General features: G+C 36.6%; 1 protein-coding gene across 14 annotated transcripts in view; it reads left to right on the forward strand.

Annotated features, from left to right (window-relative positions):
- Positions 1 to 25,342, forward strand: part of RP1 (RP1 axonemal microtubule associated) — a 335,045-nt gene that overhangs the window by 93,030 nt on the left and 216,673 nt on the right. For 13 of the 14 annotated variants that reach the window (XM_046641544.1, XM_046641545.1, XM_046641549.1 and 10 more), the window contains one exon: positions 18,767 to 18,918. The exons of the other annotated variant lie outside the window; for it this stretch is intronic. In XM_046641544.1, coding sequence (XP_046497500.1) covers positions 18,767 to 18,918 — 152 coding nt within the window. The remainder of the gene's footprint in view (positions 1 to 18,766; positions 18,919 to 25,342) is intronic. 14 annotated transcript variants of the gene reach the window in all.

Genomic DNA, 25,342 nt, shown 5'->3' on the forward strand with positions numbered 1-25,342 from the left:
TTCTTTATCCATTCGTCTGTTGATGGGCACTTAGGTTGCTTCCAGGTCTTGGCTATTGTAAACAGTGCTGCAATAAACATTGGGGTGCACAGGACTTTTGGGATTGCTGACTTCAGGCTCTTTGGATAAATACCCAGTAGTGGGATGGCTGGATTGTATGGTAGTTCTATTTTTAGTTTTTTGAGGAATCTCCATACTGTTTTCCATAGTGGCTGCACCAGTTTGCATTCCCACCAGCAGTGTATGAGGGTTCCTTTTTCTCCGCAACCTCTCCAACATTTGTTGCTATTAGTTTTAGATATTTTTGTCACTCTAACAGGTGTAAGGTGATATCTTAGTGTAGTTTTGATTTGTATTTCCCTGATGATCAGCGATGATGAGCATCTTTTCATGTGCCTATTGGCCATCAGTATATCTTCTTTGGAGAAATGTCTGTTCATGTCTCCAGCCCATTTTTTGATTGGGTTGTTTGATGTTTTGTGGTTGAGTTGCGAGAGTTCTTTATATATTAAGGATATTAAGCCTTTGTCAGATATATGACTTGCAAATATTTTTTCCCAGTTAGTGGGTTGTTTTTTTGTTTCAATCCTGTTTTCATTTGCCTTGAAGAAGCTCTTTAATCTGATGAAGTCCCATTTGTTTATTCTTTCTATTGTTTCCCTTCTCTGAGAAGGCATGGTGTCCGAAAAGATCCTTTTAATACTGATGTCAAAGAGTATACTGCCTACATTTTCTTCCAGAAGCCTTATGGTTTCAGGTCTCACCTTTAGGTCTTTAATCCATTTTGAGTTTATTTTGGTGAATGGTGAAAAAGAATGGTCAATTTTCATTCTTTTACATGTGGCTTTCCAGTTTCCCCAGCACCATTTGTTGAAAAGACTTTCTTTTCTCCATTGTATGCCCTCAGCTCCTTTGTCGAAGATAAGCTGTCCATAGATGTGTGGTTTTATTTCTGGGCTTTCAATTCTGTTCCATTGATCTGTGCACCTGTTTTTGTACCAGTACCATGCTGTTTTGATCACTGTAGCTTTGTAGTATGTTTTGAAGTCAGGGATTGTGATGCCTCCCGTTTTGTTCTTTTTTCTCAGGATTGCTTTAGCAATTCGGGGTCTTTTGTTGCCCCATATGAATTTTAGGATTCTTTGTTCTAATTCTGTAAAGAATGTCATTGGGATTCTGATTGGGATGGCGTTGAATCTGTAGATTGCTTTAGGTAGAATGGACATTTTAACTATGTTTATTCTTCCAATCCATGTACATGGAATGTCTTTCCATCTCCTTATGTCGTCATCCAATTCTCTCAGAAAGGCCTTGTAATTTTCATTATATAGGTCCTTCACTTCCTTAGTTAAATTTACCCCAAGGTATTTTATTCTTTTTGTTGGGATTGTGAATGGTATTGTATTCTTGAATTCTTTTTCTGTTGGTTCATTACTGGAGTATAGAAATGCTACTGATTTATGCAAATTGATTTTATACCCTGCAACTTTGCTGTAGTTGTTGATTACTTCTAACAGTTTTCCAATGGATTCTTTGGGGTTTTCTATATATAAGATCATGTCGTCTGCAAACAGCGAGAGTTTCACTTCTTCCCTCCCTATTTGGATTCCTTTTATTCCTTTTTCTTGCCCGATTGCTCTGGCCAGGACCTCCAGTACTATGTTAAATAAGAGTGGTGATAGAGGGCATCCTTGTCTCGTTCCTGTTTTCAGGGGGATGGGGTTCAGTTTTTGCCCATTGAGTATGATGTTGGCTATGGGTTTGTCGTATATGGCCTTTATTATGTTGAGGTAGTTTCCTTCTATGCCCATTTTGTTCAGAGTTTTTATCATAAATGGCTGTTGGATCTTGTCAAATGCCTTCTCTGCATCTATTGAGATGATCATGTGGTTTTCATTCCTCAGTTTGTTGATGTGGTGTATCACGTTGATTGATTTGCGGATGTCAAACCATCCCTGTGTCCCTGGTATGAATCCCACCTGATCCTGATGTATGATTCTTTTGATGAATTGCTGAATTCTGGTTGCCAAAATTTTGTTTAGAATTTTTGCATCTATGTTCATCAGTGATATTGGCCTGTAGTTCTCTTTTTTCGTGGTGTCCTTGTCAGGTTTTGGTATCAGCATGATGTTGGCCTCATAGAATGTGTTAGGAAGTGTTCCATCTTCCCTAATTTTTTGGAATAACTTGAAAAGGATAGGTACTAAATCCTCTCTGAAAGTTTGGTAGAATTCCCCAGGAAAGCCGTCTGGTCCTGGGGTTTTATTCTTTGGGATGTTTTTGATTGCTGTTTCAATCTCTTTCCTTGTGATTGGTCTGTTCAAATTGTCTGCCTCTTCCTGAGTGAGCTTTGGGAGATTGTAGGAGTCCAAGAATTTATCCATTTCCTCTAGGTTATCCATTCTGTTGGCATATAGTTTTTTGTAGTATTCTCTTATAATCTGTTGTATTTCTGTAGAGTCTGTTGTTATTTCTTCTCGCTCATTTCTGATTTTGTTTATTTGAGCTTTCTCCCTATTTTTCTTTGTAAGTCTGGCTAGTGGTTTGTCAATTTTATTTATCTTCTCAAAAAACCAGCTCTTTGTCTCATTGATCCTTTCTACTGCCTTTTTCGTTTCAATAGTATTTATTTCTGCTCTGATTTTTATTATTTCTCTCCTTCTGCTGACATAGGCTTCATTTGTTCTTTTTTCTCTAGTTCAGTTAGGTGTGCTGTAAGGTTGCTTATTTGGGATTTTTCTTGTTTGTTAAGATGTGCCTGTATTGCGATGAATTTTCCTCTTAATACAGCTTTTGCTGTATCCCATATGAGTTGGTATGGCATGCTATCATTTTCATTTGTTTCCAGGTATTTTTTTATTTCTTCTTTAATTTCTTCAATGATCCATTGCTTGTTCAGTAGTGTGTTGTTTAGTCTCCACATCTTTGTGCCTTTCTCAGCTTTTTTCTTGTAATTAATTTCTAGCCTTATAGCACTATGATCTGAGAAGATGCTTGTTATTATTTCAATTTTTTTAAATTTGTAGAGGCTTGCCTTGTTTCCCAACATATGGTCTATCCTAGAGAATGTTGCATGTGCACTTGAGAAGAATGTGTATTCAGCTCCTTCAGGGTGGAGTGATCTATATATGTCTATTAAGTCCAATTGTTTTAGTTTTTCATTCAGCTCCACTATTTCCTTGTTGATTTTCTGCCTGGATGATCTGTCCATTGATGTGAGTGGGGTGTTGAGGTCCCCTACTATTATTGTGTTGTTTTTAACATCTCCTTTAGGTCTGTTAATAGTTGCTTTATGAATCTTGGTGCTCCTGTGTTGGGTGCATAGATATTTATAAGCGTTATTTCTTTTTGATGAAGTGTCCTTTTGATCATTATATATTGTCCCTCTGTGTCTCTCTTTACCTGTCTTATTTTGAAATCCACTTGGTCTGATATGAGAATTGCAACACCTGCCTTTTTCTCCTTGCTATTTGCTTGAAGTATTGTCCTCCACCCCTTCACCCTGAGTCTGTGTTTGTCCTTGGGGCTGAGGTGTGTTTCCTGGAGGCAACAAATTGTTGGATCTTGTTCTTTAATCCATTTTGCCACTCTGTGTCTTTTTATTGGAGAGTTCAATCCATTCACATTGCGAGTGATTATTGATGCATGTGGACTTAATGCTGTCAATCTGTCACTCATTATCTTGTTTTCCTGTGTTTCTTTTCCTGTGTACTTTAGACTATCCATTTAATACTGCAATTTCTTATGCTGGGTTTCTTAGATTTTTCCTTATCTATGATTTGTGACTCTGTTCTGTACTTTATTTTAGTGTCTACCTTGAAGTTTGTATTTAGAATCTCGTGTATAATATAGTCTATTCTCTGGTGGTCTCTTACTTACTCGACCAATACTGATTTAGACCCTTTGCTCTTCCCTTCCTAAATAATTATTTTCATTTTTTATTCCAACTCGTCTTATTAATTTGTAGTTAGAGTGCTAAGATCGTCCTTGTTTTGGTAGTTTCCTTATTTTTACCCTAATGCTATAGTTGAATATTTGCTATCCTCTTCTGGTTCTATCTATCGGTCTCCCTAGTCTGTGGCTTGTGTCCCCTTTCTCCCTTTTTTCTTTTTTCAAGTATGAGAGCCTTCTTGAGGATTTCTTGTAATGGAGGGCTTTTAGTTACAAATTCCCTTAACTTTTGTTTGTCTGGAAAAGATTTAATTTCTCCCTCATATCTGAAGGAAATTCTTGCTGGATAGAGTATTCTTGTCTGAAGGTTTTTATCCTTTAAAGCTTTGAATATATCACTCCATTCTCTCCTAGCTTGTAGGGTTTCTGTAGAGAAATCCGCTGACAGTCTGATAGGGGCTCCTTTATAGGTTACTCTCTTTTTTTTTCTTACTTCCCTGAGTATTCTTTCCTTATCATTCCTATTTGCCAACTTTACTATTATGTGCCTTGCGGTGGGTCTTTTTACATTGACAAATCTAGGAGATCTAAAACCCTCCTCTACATACATTTCTCCGTTGATCCCTAGATTTGGGAAGCTCTCTTCAATAATTTCGTTAAGCACACTTTCTGCTCCATTTTCCTTTTCCATATTCTCGGGAATTCCTATGATCCTTATGTTCTTACTCTTCATTGAATCCATTATCTCTCGGAGATTTTCCTCATTTTTTTTAATTCTTAGTTCTCTTTCTTCCTCTGTCTGGCGCCATTCAGCCTGTCTGTCCTCGATTATGCTGATTTTCTCCTCTATGTTGTCTACATGGGCATTCAGGGAATCCGTATTCTGTTTTATCTGGTCCATTGTGTTTTTCATCTCAAGTAATTCTGTTTGATTCTTCTTTATGATTTCAATCTCTTTTGTGAAGTAATTCCAGAACTTGGCTTGTTTCTCTTTCTCTCTACCTCATTGAGTTTTTTGATTATAGCTGCTCTGAATTCATTATCACTTAGTTTACCTAATTCCAAGTCCTCAGGACTTAATTCTGTGTTTTTATTGTTTTCCTTCTGGTCTGGGGTTTTTATAAATTGCTGGATGGTAGAGGAGCGGTTTTTTCTCATGGTGGTAGAATTCAGTTGCAGTTACAGCCTGTTGCCACTAGATGGGGGTCGAGAGCGGCATGTTAGCTCTCCGCCTTGGGGCAAGATGGCTGCGCCCACTGGCTTTGTTAGGGGGGAGGGCCTGTCACTCACACACGCCGGTCTGGGTTCAGATCAGTTCTGTTCTCTGGTCTCCTAAGGCCCTTGATTTATAGGGTCCTCGCGGACGGAAGCTTTCCCCCCGTCAGTGGGTCTCCACTGAATCAGCGGCAGGAGTCCTGGATGATCCCCCGGTCGCGTGGCCCCTCCCCCGCTCCTTTCCCACCCACGCGGCAGCGATAGCAGACTCTAGGGGAGGGAGCGATGTTCTCTCCTACCGTTCCAGCGCCTCCGATGGGGTAAAGCTAGGTTTATGATCTCTGCCTTCTTGGTATTGTAGGTCTCTAATGAGCTTGCATTATGTTTATTCTCTGAAATTCAGTTCTTCCAATCTTTTGTTGTATTTTGGAGGGGAGAGAATCCCGGGTCAGCTCACCCCGCCATTTTGCTCCCGGTACTTATGGATTATTAATAAACATTTTTATTTTCAGTTTCTCCACATGACTTCATGAAACCTCTCATGTTTTCTCTCATGTGCTATCTGTACTCTCATGTGCTATTTATAAACTTGGTAAAGCTTTAGTTATCTAGATCAGTGGTATATATAGCAAATGTTAGCTGACCTCAGCTATATTTTTGCCTAATAGTCTAGCAAAGATTGTTGCTATGGATGAAATGATATTATAAGCAACAGCCTTCACTAGAGATAGAGACATCAGTTCTAGGTGGTATAAATAAGGAAAGGTTGGATTAGTTTCTTTTTTGCTATATTGCATTCATTTGAGTACAAAAGAATGAGGGTAGTATTTGTCATTTAAGGTAAAAGGAAATCTAAAAGTGTTTGCCTGGCTAACCAGTATACTATCTTATATACCTGAAAGAACACGTTTTGTAATTACAGAAATATTTTCCTGCAGAGGATAAAGATTGCTAAGAAAACCAGAGCAAAAGTGGGCTATCTGAGGCTGTGTGAGGTACTTTTTAAAAATATTTATCTTTAATTGTGGTAGCAAACACATAGCATTAAATTTAATGTCTTAAACATTTTTAAGTGTACATTTCAGGAGTCTTAAGTATATTCCCTTTGTTTTATAACAGATCTCTAGAACTTTTTTCATCTTACAAAGCTGAAATTCTATTTCTTTTTGTGTGAGTTTTGGCAGATTGTGTCTTTCAAGGAATTGGTCCATTTCATCTAGATTATTGAATTTTCAGACATAGAATTTTTCATAGTATTCCTTTATAATTGTTTTAATTTTGCGTGGGATCTGTAGTGATGCTCCCTCTTTCATTTCTGATATTAGTAATTTGTGTCCTCTTTGTTTCTTAGTTAGCCTTACTAGAGGCTTATTGATTTTATTGATCTTTTCAAAGAACCGGCTTGTGGTTTCACTAATTTTCTCTATTGATTTCCTGTTTTTTCATTTTCATCGGTTTCTGCTTTGTCTTATTTACTTTCTTCTTGCTTACTTTGGGTTTAATTTACTCTTCTTTTTCTAGTTTCCTAAGGTGGAAACAGATGATTGATTTTAGTGCTTTCTTCTTTTCTAATGTATGTATTCAATGCTGTAAATCCCTCTAAGCATTGCTTTTGCTGCGTTCCACAAATTTTGATAAGTTCTGTTTTCATTTTCATTTAGCTCAAAATATTTTTAAATTTTTCTTGAGATTTCTTCTTTGACCCATATATTGTTTAGAAGTGTCTTATTTAATCTCCATGTATTTTTGGGTTTTCCAGTTATCTTTCTGTTACTCATTTCTAGTTTAATTCCACTGTGGTTTTAAGAGCAGACATTGTATGATTTCTATTCTTTTAAATCTGTTAAGATGTGTTTTATGGCCCAGATTGTGGTCTATCTTGGTGAATATCCCATGTGAGCTTGGGAAGAATGTGTATTCTGCTGTTGTTGGATGAACTAATCTTTAGATATGAGTCATAAACAGTTGATTGATAGTGTTGTTGAGTTCACCTATATCCTTATTGATTTTTTGCCTGGTGGATCTGCCCATTTCTGAGAAAGGGATGTTGAAGTCTCCAGCTATGATAGTGGATTTATTTATTTCTCTTTGCAATTCTGTCAGTTTTTGCCTCATGTAGTTTGGTGCTCTATCATTAGGCATGTTTATATGAAGGATTATCATGTCTTCTTGGAGAATTGACCCTTTCATCATTATGTCATGCCCTTTTATTGCCAGCCTTCGTGGTCTAGAAGTTAAGATTCCATGGTGGCCCAGGTTCATTTCCCCATCAGGGGACCACACCACCCATCTGTTGGTTGTCATACTGTAGTGGCTACATGTTGCTGTGATGCTGAAAACTATTCCACCAGTATTTCAAATACCAGCAGAGTTACCCATGGTGGACACATTTAAGCAGAGCTTCCAGACTAAGACAGACTAGGACAAAGGATCTGGCCACCCATTTCTGAAAAAAATTAGCTGTGAAAACACTATGAATAGCAGCAGAGCATTGTCTGATATAGTGCTGGAAGGTGAGAGGATGGCATAGAAAGACCAGGTAGAGTTCCACTCTACTGTGCACAGCGCACTAGGAGTCAGAATCGACTTGATAGCGCTAACAACAGCAATGTCCTTCTTTATCCCTGATAACTTTCCTTGCTTTGACATCTGCTGTGTCTGAAATTAATATAGTTACTCCTGCATTCTTTTAATTAGCATTAGCATGGTATATTTTTCTTTATCCATTTACTTTAATTTATTTGTGCCTTTATATTTAAAGTGGGTTTCTTGTAGACAACATATAATTGAGTCTTATTTTTTGATCCACTCTGACAATCTCTGTCTATCAGTTGGTACATTTAGACCATTGATGTTCAAAGTGATTATTGACATAATTGGATTAATATCTATCAGATTTGCTACTGTTTTCTATTTTCTGCCCTTATTTTTTGTTCCTATTTTGTTTTTCACTGTTTTTTTCTGCCTTTTGTGGTTTTAATTGATCATTTAATCAAGAAAATCATTCCATTTTTCTCTCCTTTCTTAGCATATCAGTTATAATTTATTTTGTACTTTAGTGATTTAGCTAGAATTTGCAAATACACTTTTACAACTAATGTAAGTCCACTTTCAAATAACAATATACTTCTTCACAGGTAGTGGGAATACCTTAGAATAACAAAATAATCTAATTTTTCCCTCCTATCCCTTGTATCGTTGCTATAATTCATTTCTCATATATATAAGCATACATAAACATATATATATGATATATGCCTTGTTTCTATTATTATTTTGAACAGTTGTCTGTTTGATCAAGTAAGAATAAGAAAAAAGTTTTTGTTTTATTGCTTCTTTGATACATTTCTTTCTTTATGTAGATCTAAGTTTCTGACCTGTATTATTTTCCTTTTCTCTAAAGAACTTTTTCAGCATTTTCTGCAAGGTAGGTCTACTGGCAAGAAATTCTCTCAATTTTTGTTTGTCTGAGAAAGTCTATTTCTCCTTCACTTATGATGGATAATTTCTCAGGGTAAAGATTTCCAGGTTGATTTTTTTTCTCTCTCAACACTAAATATTTCACTCCATTCTCTTTCTTGCATTGTTTCTGAGAAGTTAAATGTAATTCTTATCTCTGTTGCTCTATAAGTAAGGTGGGTTTTTTTTCTGTAATTCCTTCAGGAGTTTTTCTTTATCTTTGATTTTTCTGTAGTTTGAAAACAATATGCCTAATGTAGTTTTTTAAATTTTTTTAGCTTTTATCATGCTTGGTGTTCTCTGAGAACCTAGTTGAGTTCCTGGAGGAAAAACTCACAAAAGTATGGGGGGCCGTATGACTGAGCACCCCTCTAAGACTAGGTCCTCATGGAGTTTTAACTGTCAGACTTGTCTGCAATGAGCCTCCAACAGTTTGTTAGTGATAGTTCAGATTTCCTGCCCTGGCACTGGTTCCCATGGCAGTTTCTGCTGAAGAGTCCCTGCTACTAGAAGCTATGACTCCCTGTGTTCATCTGTCTGTCCCTCTAATCTCAGGGGCCATAATATTTCCTGTGTCCTCACCTCTTTTATGGATCCAAGAAGAGTTGTTTTTTCAGTCAGTTCAGCTTTTTACTTGTTAGGATGGAGTGGGCTTTCAAGCTTCTTACATGTGGAACTGGAACCAAAGCTGAAACTCCATACCCGTTCCCTCTCCTCCATTCTCCCAGCACTTGGCAACCAATTTTCTGCTTAGTTCTATGATTTTGACTACTTTAGAGTCATATGAGTAGGGTCATACAATATTTATCCTTTTGTAATTGGCTTATTTCACTTAGCTAAATGTCCTTGAGGTTCATCCATATTGTAGTATGTAAGAGAATCTCCTTATTTTTAAAGGCTACATCATGTTCTTTTTGCTCTTATGACTTGATAATTTTGAATCACCTGTCTGTCTTCAAGTTCACTGATTCTTTCTTCTGCTGGTCGTGTCTGCTGTTATAACTGCCTAATGAATTTTTCAATTGAGTTGTTGTATTTTTCAGGTCCAGAATTTCTGTTTCATTCTTATTCATAATTTCTATCTCTTTTTTGATATTCTCATTTTGTTTGTGCATAGTTTGTCTGATGTTGTTTAGTTGTCTTTCTGTATTCTCTTTTAGTTCATTGTTCATCTTTAAGTTTTTTTAACTCGTCAGATTATTCATAGATATCCATTTCTTTATGGTTAGTTTTTTTTTTTATGGTTAGTTTCTTGAAGTTGAATTTGTCCCTTTGATTGGGCCACATTTTCCTGTTTTTCTTTTTAGATATGCCTGTGATCTTTTGTTGCAATTTGGGCATTTGAAAAAACAGCCACTTCTCTAGTGTTTGTAGATTGGCATCGTATACAGGAAGATCTTTGCTAATCAGCCCAACAAGAGATTCTGGTGACCTCTCTATCTTTTTCCAGCTATGCATCTTATTTGACTGTGTGTGTAATCTCCTACTTGAAGAGGTTTGTGTAATTCTACTCAGGAGCTTCTCCTAGTGTATATCTGTAGTACTGCAATCTCTCTGGTGCTGGAAAAAGCTGTTGGTGTTCATCTTTATTATCAGCAGTCCATACCCTTGTGCCCATTCCTGTCAATGTTTTGATTCAGGCAAGAGAGCAATCAGTCCTTTAGCCCCTTGAAAAGCCAGAACATTGTACATATATTCCACTCTTCTCTTTACTTTCCTAAGGAGAAGGCACATGTTGAGCATTTCTCCCAAGTGTATTGTGTTGTGCTGGGGAGGAGGGGTTTAGATATGTACAATGCCATGAATTTTCCTAGTGGCTTTGATGTGGTTCATCTTGGCTTTGGGCTTGCCTGGGTACAGGAACCTCTTATGGTTTATGGAATTCTCACAAAGGTAGTTGGTCCATGTATTCTTAAGTTGGTGTCTCTGTGGGAGAAACTGGAACTGGGGCTTCATATTCCAGTATCTTGCTGATGTCCTGTGCAAGCTATTTTAGTAAAACAACTATTTTGCATTTCAAGTTGCATAATTGACCCCTGGGTGAATATGCCAATTAATTAAGAAGACTGAAGTTCACTTTTCTTTTTTTTCTATCAGTTTTTTTGAGACATAATGACATACAGCACTGTATAAGTTGAAGGTGCACAGCATAATGACTTGACTTACATATATTGTGAAATGATTACCACAATAAGTTTAGTTTACATCCAACATTGCCTACCAAAAAAGACAGAAAAAAATGTTTTTTTCCTTGTAATGAGAATTTTTAGGGTTTACTTTCTTAGCAACTTTCAGATATACCATACAACATTGTTAATTGTAGTCATCATGAAGTACATCTCCAGTACTTATTTATCTTATAACTGGAAGTTTGTACCTTCTGACGACCTTCATCCAATTCTCCCACCCACACCACTTCTAATAATTATACATCTGATCTCTTTTTCTATGACTGACTTTTTTTTTAAAAGATTACACATATAAGTGAAGTCATACAGTATTTTTCTTTCTCTGTCTGACTTATTTCACTTAGCATAATGCCCTCAAGGTCCATCCATATTGTCACAAATGGCAGGATTCCCTTCTTTTTTATGGTTGAATAGTATTCCATTATTCCATTGTGTATATACCACAGTTCACTTTTCTTATATATTTGTCTACTAAATTCTTATATAGAAAATAAAAAAAGAGGTCCTCTGATAGGAATAATAGAAAAGTAATATACCACTGTTACTCTGACCCTTCTCCTCCCACTATTCCCTTCCAAGGTTAGCAAAATTGGTCATTTGGTTTTTATAAAGGGAGAAAATGAAATTTTGGCTAAAAACATAATTGGAAGTGTTATTAATGTTTAGAGGATGATTGTCAAGTTAACAATACTAGAAAAATAAATATCTTTCAGTGGTTACTACTTATAAACCCTTTTTCTGTATGAGCTGAGGAGAGAGTACAATATATAGAAATACCACTGATGTGAAAATCCAAAAGAATAGAGCTGGTGCAGGAGGGCAAAGCAGGGTTATGTTTAAGAGTATTCAGAACTCTGGAATCAGACTACTTAGATGCCTATCCTAGTTTATGTTAGTACAGTCATGTGCCACAGCACAATGTTCCAGTCAACGACAGACCACATATACGAGGGTAATCCTGTAAGATTATAATGGAGCTGAAAAATTTCTGTCACCTAGTGATGTCATAGCCATCATAACATCATAGTGCAATGCATTATTCACATTTTTGTGGTGATGCTGGTGTAAACAAACCTGTGCTGCCAGTAGTATAAAAGGATAGCACATATAATTATGTATGGTACATAATACTTGGTAATGATAATAAACGACTGTGTTACTAGTTTATGTATTTATTATAATATACTTTTTATTCTTATTTGGGAATGTACTCTTTCTACTTATAAAAAAAGTTTACTGTAAAACGGTATGCCCTGTCATGCCAACAATAGCCTCACACATCTCATGTTTACCACATCTCTTGATTGCATCATTTTCTCTCGTGCTTGATTTAATCTCATGTTGTTTTGTTCCTCATGGCCCCTAAGCATACAAAATCCACTACTAATGTTGCCAGTGAGAGGCCATGTTAAGTGACTGAGCTAGAAATGAAACTGAAAGTGATTAATGACTAGCAAGGTGAAAAATCAGTGATGGTTATTGCTCACCAGTCAGGTATGTCCCATTCCACTATAGCTGTGATCTTGAAGAACAAGAACAAAGTGATGGAAGCTGTTAAAGGATCTGCTTTGTTGAAGGCAGTGAGACTAACCCAGATCTGAGAAGGGTCTATATAAGATATGGAGAAACTTCTAATGACCTGGATTGAAGACCAGGCACAGAAGGGTATCCCTCTCAGCACCCTCTCATGAAGGTATCCCTCATGACAGTCACGGCCAAAGCAAAAAGTTTGTTTGCGATGTTCAAAGGAAAGGCTGCACCTGACTACAATGTTGAATTTACCATTAGCTCTGGGTCGTTTAAACGATTCAAGAATCATCATTCATTACATAATGTGAAAGTGAGCCATGAGTCTGCAAGTGTTGAAGTGAAGGCAGCTGAAGAATTTTTGGAAACTCTAGATAAGCTGATTGTGGAGGAAAATTACTTGCCAGAGCAATTATTCAATACTGATGAAACTCCCTGTTCTGGAAAGAGTTACCTGAAAGGACTTTTGTCCAGAAGGAGGCCAAGTCAGTGCTAGATTTGAAGGCTTTTAAGGACAGGGTAACAGTCTTCTTTGGGGGAAATGTTGACAAACTGAAACAAACTGAAACCCTTTGTGATCTGTCGCAGTGAGAACCCTAGGCCCTTCCAGCATATCAACAAGTACACACTGCCAATGTACTAAAGGAGCCATAAGAAGTCATGGATGACCTAGCTCCTCTTCCATCATGGCCTCTTGAATTGCTGTGCCAGTGAAATGGAGTACTGTTTGGAGAATAACATACCGTTCAAGATTTTGCTTGTTGTTAGTACTCCTGAACATACTTCTTTTATTCATGATCTTCATCCCAATATCAAAGTGGTGTTTCTCCCTCCAAACACGAGCTGTTTGATACATCCAAAGGATCAAGGAGTTTTATCAGTTTTTAAGACCTACTAATTGAGGAGGACCTTTGCTCAGGCTATTGCTGCAACTGAGGAAGACACTGAGAAAACACTGATGCAATTATGGAAGGATTGCAACATGTATAGACTGCATCAAGAACCTTGCTTGGGCTTGAGGTGATGTCGCTAAGGAATGTATGAATGGCATCTGGAAGAAGACACTCAAGAGGTTTGACTATGACTTCAGAGAATTTGCCAAGGTTGAGGAGATTGCAAAAATCAACAAGGCTATGGTTGAGATGGCAAATAACTTTAACCTGGGTTTGGATGAGGATGACATTGAGGAGCGATTAGATGTGGTTCCTGAGGAATTGACAAATGAAGAGTTGTTGGAACTGGAACAGGAAGGTGCAGCTGAAGAAGAGGCAAGAGGAAAGGAAATTGCAGAAGAAAAAGAAGAACCACCCCTCCAAAAAAATTCATAATGAAGGGTTTAGCAGAAGCTTTTGCAGTTCTCACCAAGCTCCTTAAAAAGTTTGAAAACATGGACTCCAACACCAAGTGGTTTTCATTAATAGAGAGGAATGTTCATGGTGCCTTGTCTGCTTACAAGCAAATCTATGGCAAAAAATACAAACCAAGCAAACAACCATGGACATATTTCTGAAAAGAGTGACACCTCCTCTTTTCAGGAGAGCCTTCTTTTCAAGAAGTGCCTCAGGCAGGTCCTTCAGGACACGTATTCCAGCAGAAGGCATTGTTATCATAGGAGATGACAGCGTCATGCATGTTATTGTCTTTGAAGACCTTTGAGTGGGGCAAGATATGGAGGTGGAAGACAGTAATATTGATCATCTTGACTCTGTGTAGGCCTAGGCTAATGTGTGTATTTATGTTTTTAACAAAAAAGTTTATGAAGTAAAAAAAATAAATAAATAAAAGTAGGGGCCAGCCCCATGGCACAGTGGTTAAGTTTGCACATTCTGCTTTGGCGGCCCGAGGTTCACTGGTTTGGATCCGGGTGTGGACATGGCACCACTTGGCAAGCCATGCTGTGGTAGGTGTTCCACATATAAAGTAGAGGAGGTTGGGCACGGATGTTAGCTCAGGGCCAGTCTTCCTCAGCAAACAGAGGAGGATTGGCAGCAGTTAGCTCAGGGCTAATCTTCCTCAAAAAATAAATAAATAAATAAAAATAGAAAAAAGCTTTTAGAATAAGGATATAAAGAAAGAAAATATTTTGTATACCTGTACAGTGTGTTTGTATTTTAAGCTGTGTTATTACAAAAGAGTCAAAAAGTTAAAAAATATTAAGCTTATAAAGTAAAGTTACAGTAAGCTAAGGTTAATTTATTATTGAAGAAAGAAAAAATATATATATATATTTTAAGATTGGCTCCTGAGCTAACATCTTTTGCCAATCTTTTTTTTTTTCCTTCTTCTCCCCTAAGCCCCCCCAGTACATTGTTGTGTATTCTAGTTGTGAGTGCCTCTAGTTGTGAGGTGTGGGACGCCACCTCAGCATGGCCTTATGAGTGGTGCTGTGTCCACGCCCATGATCCGAACTGGCAAAACCCTGAGCCGCCGAAGTGGAGCGTGTGAACTTAACCACTTGACCATGGGGCCAGCCCCCAGAAAAATATTTTTTAATAAATTTAGTGTAGCCTAAGTATGCTGAGATAATAATCCTTTTTCTGTATTACAAGGTTGTTTCAAGGAATAAGCTAAATAATGTATATGAAAGTGCTTTGTAACCTGCAATATACACAAATATGAAGGATTATTTTTTTAAATTGTAAATTTAAATTGAGATATTTTACTTAAAAAAAGTTACTTCAAATGGTGCTGTAGGCCTAAGTATTGATTCATTTAATCTGATGTTTTTATTATTATGCCCTATTATGACAACCTAAGGGAAAAGATCCAAGTGAGTAAAGCAAAGTTTTACTTCACTGCATTTTCTGTCCTTTATGCTAAATAACTATATATGAATGGTAAGCTATGCAGTAGTTTCATTGTAACTTATGAGTGTAGATTATTGTTAGAATTATTTTGAGACATCTACTGTGTTTATTTTTCCAGCCTTTTGTCACATGAAACATCTTGGAGTAGTTACATTGACTTAAAATTTGTTTGAACTTTGGAAGTTGTTTCAACAGTGGATGGCATTTTCCCCTAAAGATACTGTAGCATGTTTGATTGAAAATATTTGTTTTTCCAAGTTCTGCCTTCTTGTGTGGGACCATCTATAGGTTGGAAAGGAAGTGTTGTCTGTCCAGAATTGCAATGAATCATATACTTGTCATTCAGTCTCTGCCTGGTATTCTGCCCTCCTCTCTATTGGGCACCGAAGAGCAAATTGAGGAAAGTCAGGGACCAGGCCTGCCCTTAAGTATTGCATGTTGTATCTGGTTGCTGAGAATGTCCCAGGACCCCCTTCTAGAGTGGTATGGGGTGTGAGCATTAGGTACTGAAAGACGTGAGGTGCATTGAAGGGCTGCAGTTATTTAGGAGGAGTAAGTGGGCAGTGAGGACTGGCATCTTGGAGGAGGCAGAACTAGCCTTAAAGAGTGGGGCAGAGTTTAGAAGCAGAGGGTGAGGGGATAGTTTCATGAGAGTTGGGAAGTATCCAGTGTAAATGCTGTTTGGTTTCTTTTTCTGCACAGAGACAGTTGGGCATGTTTGGTAGCCCCAGTGATGCGTTAATCTGATTATTATTATTTTTTTAAAGGTATGCTTTTTTTGTGTGTGTGAGGAAGATGGGATTCCACTATTCAGAGTTAGCTTCTTATGTTGGCCTTGTTGTGCACTGGGGTTCTGTTGTACCCATCTAATGTGGAATCATCCCAGGACAAGTACTCTTTTTTTTTTTAATAATTTTTTTTAAAGATTGGCACCTGAGTTAACAACTGTGGCCAATCTTTCTTTTATTTTGCTTAAAGATTGGCACCTGAGCTAACAGTTGTTGCCAATTTTTTTTGTCTTTCTTTTCTGCTTTATCTCCCCAAATCCCCCCTGGTATATAGTTGTATGTCTTAGTTGCAGGTCCTTTTAGTTGTGGCATGTGGGACACCTCCTCAGCGTGGCCTGACGAGCAGTGCCATGTCGGCCCCCAGGATCCGAACCAGCGAAACCCTGGGCTGCTGCAGCGTAGCGTGTGAACTTAACCACTCGGCCATGGGGCCGGCCCCGACAAGTACTGTTTGGTAAAACCACTTGCTTGGTCTCAGAAGCTGCCTTTTTGATTTTGAAAGGTGTGCAGGATTTTATAAGGTGGCCTTGCTGACACTCTCTGGAAAATCCAGGAAATAGAGATATGTGCTATTAACACCAGTTTTTAATCATTGGCTTTGTGGAGAATTTGTATTAGAGTTTAAAAAAGGAGTCTCTCATTTTTTGTGCACAGGTGGCTGTAGAATGTTATCAATAGGATTTTGACCAAACTCAGGGGACTAAGGGTAGTTTGCTGGCATCATTCCTCCTCCTTTAGCATATCTGTGCCCCGTGAAGTGGCTAACCTCATGAACTCAGTTTCATGTTTATTCCATCTGTTTCTCTGCAAGTTCCTTTTTGTTGCTCTTCCTTCATTCCTGATGTTTCAGATTTCTTTCTGGTATCATTTTCCTTCTCTCTGAAGAATTTCCTTTAATAGTTCTTTTACAGCAAGTCTTCGGGCAAGGGATTCTTTTAGTTGTCATTCATCTGAGAATGTCTTTATGTCACCTTAATTCCTGAAGGATATTTTTGATGGATATAGAATTCTGTGTTGACAGTTCTTTGCTTTGAACCCTTAAAAAATATCATGCCATTTCCTTTGGGCCTTTATGGTTTCTGATGAGAAATCCACAATCATTAGAATCATTATTTCCATATAGTAATGTATCATTTTCTCTAGCTGCTTTCAAATTTTTTTGTCATCTTTTATTTTCAGCAGTTTGCTTATGAAGTTTCTGGACATGGATTGCTTTTGATTCATTGTGTTTGGGGTTTACTGAGCTTCTTGAATTTGTGGGTATATATCTTTTGCCAGATTTGGGAAGTTTTTAGCCATTATTTCTTCAAATATTCTTTCAGCTTAACATTCTTTTTCCTCTCCTTCAGATACTGTATGACATGAATATTAGATTTTTTCTTATTGCCCCACCGGTCCCTGAGGCTCTGTTTGTTTTGTAAACAATATTTTTCTCTGTTGTTACATTGGGTAATTTCTGTTTAATCTGTCTTCAAGCTCACTGGTGCTTTCTTCTGTCCTTTTCATTCTGCTCTAGACCCTATTCTGTCAGTTTAAAAATTTGCTTATGGTGTTTTTTTCAGCTCTAAAATTTCCATTTGATTTTTCTTTAACTTTTCTATTTTGTTGCTTAGACTTTCTGTTTTTCCATTGGTTTCAAGAGTTTTCATGATTATTTATAGTAGCATTTGTATCATAGTTGTTCTAAAGTCTGTGTCAGATAATTCTAATACTGGTGTCATCTTGAAGTTGGTAACTCTTCATTGTCTTTTTCCACGTAAGTTGACATTTTCCTGATTTTTCATATGCTGAATAATTTTGAATTACATCCTAGATATTTTGCATATTATTGTTTGAGACACTGAGTGTTATTTAAATCCTGTGAAGGATGTTCATATTTTTCTTCTAACAGTCAGTTGACCACTGGTTAGTTTCAGGCCACAGATTCCCACCTGTCATCTGTGGGCTGTGGTTCCAATGTCAGTTCAGTTTTAAAAGTTTTGCAGTGTTATTCAGATCTGTCCCACATGTTTACTATTCATTGGCGAATCTGGGGTCTGGGTGGAGGTTTATCTGTTAATATAGATCTCAAAGTCTTTAGTATGCTGGGTAGGATCAGATTAATGTGTCTTCAGCTTAGAGGTGAGCTCAGGAGTTCATAAACAACTTTATGGGTTTGCTTTTCTTCCCTCTTCATAACGTCTTTGGTATTTTTCAGTTCCATGACTCCTATTTTTGGTCATTTTGCTGATTAGCTGGTGCTTTAGTTTTCCTGTTTTTCTGTGCACTTCTATAGTCTTCTTGTGTCTAGGGCTAAGCAGTGGTAGGACAGAGAAAGGAAAGAAAGCAATAGAGATTGGTCGCACCCTATTAAAGTCCAGCTCCTCTGAAGAGAGGTGAAGTTTTTCTCTCTCAGAATGTTGGCTCCTGTATGCTTCTGTGCCCAGGTACTTGGATGTGAGAGAATGGAGAAATGAAAGAGAAGAAAAATGGTAGAATATCTGAACCTTTTCTATGTGTTAGGAGTTCCTTCTCCTGTTTCTTGAGCCAGAGCAAGAGAGCTTCTCCTGAGCTCCCTGTGTCTGAACTCCAGTGCCCCCTTCCAGGTTTCTGGTGCACTAAGCCCAAGAGGGAGATACCAGAGGATGAAAAATGGTAAACTCACTGTTTATTTAAACTTTAAATTCTGGTCTTCTTCCTCAATCCTCCTGCTACTGTATACTTTTCAGAGTCTTCATATACCTGCTCCATGCATTCTGTCAAGATTTTATACATGTATTCAGTGGGAGAGACTAGGTGGAGTGTGTTACTACATTTCACCTGGAACTGGAACTCTCGATTAGATACATGTAAATTTTCTATCATATGAGTAATGCTTGGCATATAAAGCTTATTTTTCTTTTGTTGTCAGTGACAATATATGAAGTACACGTGGCAACGGGTGAGCTTTGGAATGCTGGAACAGTAGCAAATGTCTACATGTCTATCTATGGGGAAAAGGGAGATACAGGATCCAGACAACTATTTAGATCGAAGACCTCCTTCAGTTTTTTAAGAGGACAAGTAAGTGAGCAAAAAACCCTTTGTCTGACTTTTTAAAAAATTTTGGTAAAAAATACATAAAACAAAATTTACCACCTTTAAATATCTTTAAATGCACAGTTCTGTAATGTTAAGTATATTCACTCTGTCGTGCAACAGATCTCCAGAAATTTTTCATCTTGCAAAACTGAAACTTCATACTCGTTAAACAACTCCTCATTTCCCCCTTCCCCAGCCCCTCGTAACCACCATTCTACTTTCTGTTTCTATGAATTTGACTATTTTAGATATCTCATATAATTAGAATCAGACAATAATTGTCTTTTTGTGACTGGCTAATTTCACTTAGCATAATGTCCTTAAGTTTCATCCATGTTGTAGAATGTGACAGGCTGAATAATATTCCATTATCACATTTTCTTTATCCATTGATGGGAAATTTGATTTTTTTGAACTCTTGGCTATTGTTCATAGTGCAGCTATGAACATGGATATGCAAATATTTCCTTGTACCTTCTATTCTTTTGGCTATATACTCAGAAGCAGAATTGCTAGATCATATGAAAGTTCCATATATAATTTTTGGGGAAACTGGCACAACTGTTTGCATAGTGATTTCACCATTTTACATTCCTACCAACGTTGTACAAGCATGCTAGTTTCTCACTATTCTCAACAACCCCTGTTATTTTCTGTTTTTTGACGGTAACCATCCTAATGGATGTGAGGTGATATCTCATTGTTTTGATTTGCATTTCTTTAATGTTAATTGGTTTTGACATCTTTTTATACATTTGTTGGTGATTTGTAAATCATTTTTGGAGAAATGTTTATTCAAGTACTTTGCCATTTTAAAATCAAGTTATTTGTTTATTTGTTGTTGAGTTGTAGGAGTCCTTTGTGTATTCTGGGTATTAACCCTTTGTCACATATTTGATTTGTAAATATTTTCTCCCATTGTGTAAGTTGCTTTTTCACTCTTTTAATTGTGTCCTTTGATGCACAGAAGGTTTTAAGTTTGATGTAGTCCCATTTGTCTATTTTGCCTTTTTCTTTTTTTTGGCATGTGCTTTTGGTGTCTTATTCAAGAAATCATTGCCAAATCCAATGTTCTCAAACTTTTCCCTATGTTTTTTTCTAGGAGTTTTTAGTTTGGGGTATTATATTTGATTTTTAATGCATTTTGGGTTAATTTTTGTATATGCCATAAGGTAAGGGTCCAACTTCATTCTTTTGCATGTGGATATCTAGTTTTCCCAACACTATTTTGAAGAGACTGTCCTTTTCCTGTGAAGTGGTCTTGGCACCCTTGTCAAAGATTGTTTGACTATCTATTTGAGAGTTTATGTCTAGGCTCCCTAGTCTATATTATTGATCTATATCTCTATCTTTGTGTCAGTACCACACCATTTTGAGTACTGTAGCTTTGTAACATGTTTTGAAGCCAGGAAGTATGAGACCTCCAAGTTTATTCTTATTTTTTAAGATTGTTTTGACTATTCAGGGTCCCTAGAGATGTCATATGAATTTTAGGATGGATTTTTCTATTTATGCAAAAACACCATTCAGATTTTGATAGAGATTGTATTGGATCTGTAGATTGCTTTGGTAGTGTTGATGTCTAAGCAAAATTAACTCTACTAATCCATGAACACAGGATGTCTTTCTATTTATTTGTATCTGCTTTCATTTCTTTCAGCAATCTTTTGAAGTTTTCAACATGTAAGTCTTTCAATTCCTTGGTTAGGTTTATTCCTAAGGCTTTTTTTAAAAGATTTTATTTTTCCTTTTTATCCCCAAAGCCCCCTGGTACATAGTTGTGTATTTTTAGTTGTGGGTCCTTCTAGTTGTGGCATGTGGGATGCTGCCTCAGCGTGGCTTGATGAGCAGGGCCATGTCTGTGCCCAGGATCTGAACTGGCAAAACCCTGGGCCGCCAAAGCAGAGCTCGTGAACTTCACCACTCTGCCACGGGGCCAACACCTATTCCTAAGGTTTTTATTCTTTTTGATGCTATTGTAAATGGATTTGATTTCTTAATTCCTTTTGAAATGGGTGATTGTTAATGTATAGAAGCACAATTTTTTTAAGTGAATAAGTTTACTTCTCATTCTAATTTTTTGAGTGCATTTTTCATGAAAGGGTGCTGAAACTTGTCAGATGTGTTTTCCGCATGAATTGAGACAATCATCTCACTTTTGTACTTCATTCAGTTAATATGGCTTATCACATTGATTTTTCATATGTTGAACCATCCTTTCATTCCAGGAATTAATCGTACTAGGTCATAGTGTATAATCCTTTTAAGATACTTTTAAATTTCGTTTGCTAATATTTTATTGAGTATTTCTGCATAAATGTTTATCATGGTTATTGGTTTGTAGTTTTCTTGTGTCTGTCTGGCTTTGGTATCAGGCTAAGGCCAGCTTTATAGAATGAACTTGGAAGTATTCCCTTCTCTTCTGTTTTTTGGAAAAGTTTGAGGAGGGTTGGTGTTAATTCTTCTTTAAATGTTTGGGACTCAGGAGATTTTTGATTACCACTTCGATTTCCTTACTACTTATTGGTCTCTTCAGGTTTCCTATTTTTTCATGATTCTTTCTTGGTAGGTTGTGTGTTTCTAGGAATTCATCCATTTCTTCTAGGTTATCCAATTTGTAGGCATGTAATTGTTAATAAAATTTTCTTTCAATCCTCTTTTATTTCTATGACATTGGTTGTAATGTTCCCTCTTTCATTTCTGATTTTAGTTATTTGAGTCCTCTCATATTTCTTAGTTCATTTAGCTAAGGGTTTGTCAATTTTGTTGATCTATTCAAAAAACCAACTCTTTGTTTCCTTGATTTTTTATTTTCTATTCTCTGTTTTGTTTATTTCTGCTTAATCTTTATTATGTCCTTCCTTCTGCCAACTTTTGATTTAGTTTGTTCTTTTTTTAAATAGTTCCTTGATTTGTAAATTTAGTTTGTTTATTTGAAATCTTTCTTCTTTTTTTTTTTGAGGAAAATGGGCCCTGAGCTAACATCTGTTGCCAATCTTCCTCTTTTTGCTTGAGGAAGATGGTTGCTGAGTTTACATCTGTGCCAATCTTCCACTAGTTCACCTGGGACGCTTCCACAGCATGGCTTCACACGTGTTGCTAGGTCCTTGCCTGGGATCTGAACCCGTGAACCCCAGGCCGCTGAAACCAAGCATATGAACCTAACCACTATGCAACCCAACCAGCCCTCTTTCTTCTTTTTTAATGTAATCATTTAAGGGCATAACCTTACCTCTTAGCACTGCTTTTGCTGCATCCCATAAGTTTTGGTATATTGTGTTTTCATTTTCACTTGTCTCCATATATTTTCTAATTTCCCTTGTGATTTCTTTTTTAACCCACTGGTTGTTTAAGAGTGTGTTGTTTAATTTCCATGTGTTCGTAGATTTTTCTGTTTTCCTTCTGCTATTGATTTCTAGTTTCAGTCCGTTGTTATCAGAAAAATTACTTGATGTGATTTCAGTATTTGTAAATTTGTTAAGATTTGTTTTGTGACATAACATGTGATCTATCCTGGAGAATGTTCCATATGTACTTGAGAAAAATGTATATTTTGCTTTTGCTATTGTTGAGTAGAGAGTTTTGTGTATGTGTGTTCTATCCAGTTGTTCTATAAGTGTTGTTCAAGTCCTCTGTTTCCTTATTGATCTTCTGTCTAGCTCTTGTATCTATTATTGAAAGTGGGGCATTGACATCTCCTACTATTATTGTCTTGCTGTCTGTTTCTCCCTTCAGGTCTGTTAATGTTTGCTTCCTATATTTGGGAAGACTGAAGTTAGTGCATATATATTTATAATTGTTGTAGCTTCCTATTGAACTGACTCTTTATCATTATACAATATCTTTCTTTGTGACAATTTTTGACTTCAAGTCTATTTTGTCTTATAAAGTATGGATTCCTGCTCTCTTTTGGTTAGAATTTGCATGATGTATCTTCTCCCATTCTTTTATTTTCAGTCTGTGTGTATCCTTTTGTCCGAAGTAAGTCTATTTTTTAGTCAGTATATAGGTAATTTTTTTAAATCTATTCAGCCTATGTTTTTGATGTGAGAGTTAATCAGTTTTCATTTAAAGTAATTACTGATAGAGAAATATTTACTATTGCCATTTTTTTGGTTTTCTATATGTCTTTAGCTTTTTTGTCCCTCCTTTCCTCTCTTACAGTCTTTCTCTGTGTTTTGTTGATTTTTTGCAGTGAAATGCTTTGTTTGGTGTCTCTTCCTTTTGTGTATCTTCCATAGATATTATCTTTGTGGTTACCATTGCAGCTATGTAAAACATTTTAAAGTTGTAACAATCTGTTTTAAACTGATAACTTCAATCAAACTTCAATACCAAAACTACTCTTTTATAGTTCCACCTTCGTAGATTCATTATTGATGTCACAAATATGTCCTTTTATATTATATACTCATTAACATAGGTTTATAGTTTTTTATGTTTTTGTCTTTTAGTTCTATACAAGAATTAAAAGTAAACTTATGCACTGAAATTATAATAATAGAAGCTACTATATTTCTCCATGTATTTATTTTTACTGGGAGAATATATTTTTGTATGGCTTTATGTTGCTATCTAGTGTACTTTTCTTTCAATGTGAAAGACTGCCTGTACCTTTTCTTTTAGGGAAATCCAGTGGTAATGAACTCCCTCAGCTTTCATTTCTTTGGGAAGGTCTTAAATTTTCTTTATTTTTGAAGGATACAGAAATCTTGGTTGACAGATTTTTCTTTTAGCAGTTTAAATGTATTATTCCATTGCCTTCTAGCCTGCATGATTTCTACTGAGGAATCCACTCATAACTTATAGAAGCTCAGTATTACGTGATCAATTGCTTTTTTCTTGCTACTTTCAGGATTTTTTCTTTAACTTTTGACAATTTGGTGATAATGTGTCTTGGTTTGGGTCTCTTTAAGTTTATCTTAGTTTTAATTCATTGATTTTCTTGAATTTGTATGTCCATTTCTCTCCTCAGATTTGACAAGTTTTTGGTCATTATTTCTTCAAATAAGCTCTTTGCCCTTTCTATCTCTTGTCATCTTCTGGGACTCTTATAATTCATATACTGTTTTGTTCGATGGTATCCCATGAGTTCCTTAGGCTCTCATCATTTTATTCATTTTTTTTCCAGTTTAGATGATTTCACATGACCTGTCTTTTAGTTCACTGACTCTTTCTCTTCTGCCTGATCAAGTCTACTATTGAAACTATCTAATGAATTTGTCAATTCAATTGTTGTGTTTATCATCTCCAGAATTTCTGTTTGGTGCTTTCATATTTTTTCTTTCCTTTTGTTGATATTCTTGTTTTGGTCATGCATCAGTTTCCTGATTTTTTTAGTTGACTTTCTGCATTATCTTTTAGCTTATTGAACTTAAGACAGTTGTTTTAATTTTTTTCTCAGGAAGTTCAGACATCTGCGTTTCTTTAGGGCCAGTTTCTGGAATTTTATTTCCTTCTTTTCATTGGGCCATGTTTCCCTCTTTCTTTATATGCGTTGTGATGTTTTGCTGAGATTTGGGCATTTGAAAAAACAACTCTCCCTCCCAGTCTTAAAGGGCTAACTTTGTGTCAGTGAAGACCTTCACCAATGAGCCTGGTTAGTTTCTGGGACCTCTCAGACTTTTTCTGGCTATGTCTCTTCTCTGGGTTTGTATATGTGTTTTTGCTGTCTTAATTTCCCTAAGATGCTTGCTCCTGTTTCTTCTCCAGTGCCCATAATCTCCTGCCCCACCCCATGTCTGCCTGCTGTACTACAGAATCTCTGTAGCTCTACATGCTATGGTACTCTCCTCTGTTTTCCTTGGCTTCCAAACTATGCTGCCATTACTGTTAGTACTCCAGATTAAGTGAGTGAGAAACCAACCCCTTAGGTAGCCTCCAGAGAAGCCAGAATTTTGTATGCATTGTCCACTCTTTTGTTTCTTTCCCAAGAGAGAATCTAGAGTATTGAACATTTCCTCCCAGTCGTAATGCACTATGCCAAGTAGGGAGAGGCACATGGGTACATGAAAAGCCACAAGTAGTCTTTGAGTATCTCAGGATATTTCCATTGCATGTTTCCTCTCTTTCTGTCTTTTTTTTTTTTTTTTTTAGCTTTCTCTACATCAATTAAGTATTGTAACTCATAATTTTTTCTGCCAATATTTTCTGTTTTTGCATAGCAAGTCTTCCTTTTCTAGCAGATCTATTTTGTGGATAAAGGATAACTGTATTACCCGTTAACCTGTACCATTCTTGGATAATATTTGTTTGCTAATGAATACTAATGGCTTTGTTATCTGTTATTTGTGTTATTTCTAGTTCACTTATATAAAGGCAGAGTGGTTGCAAAGGAAAGTAGTCTTATTACATATCAGAGGAACTGAGCTCTAATCTTGGTTCTGTGCCTCACTTTTCTTACAGA

This window comes from Equus quagga, chromosome 16, assembly GCF_021613505.1.
Source record: "Equus quagga isolate Etosha38 chromosome 16, UCLA_HA_Equagga_1.0, whole genome shotgun sequence".
Taxonomy (NCBI): Eukaryota; Metazoa; Chordata; class Mammalia; order Perissodactyla; family Equidae; genus Equus; species Equus quagga.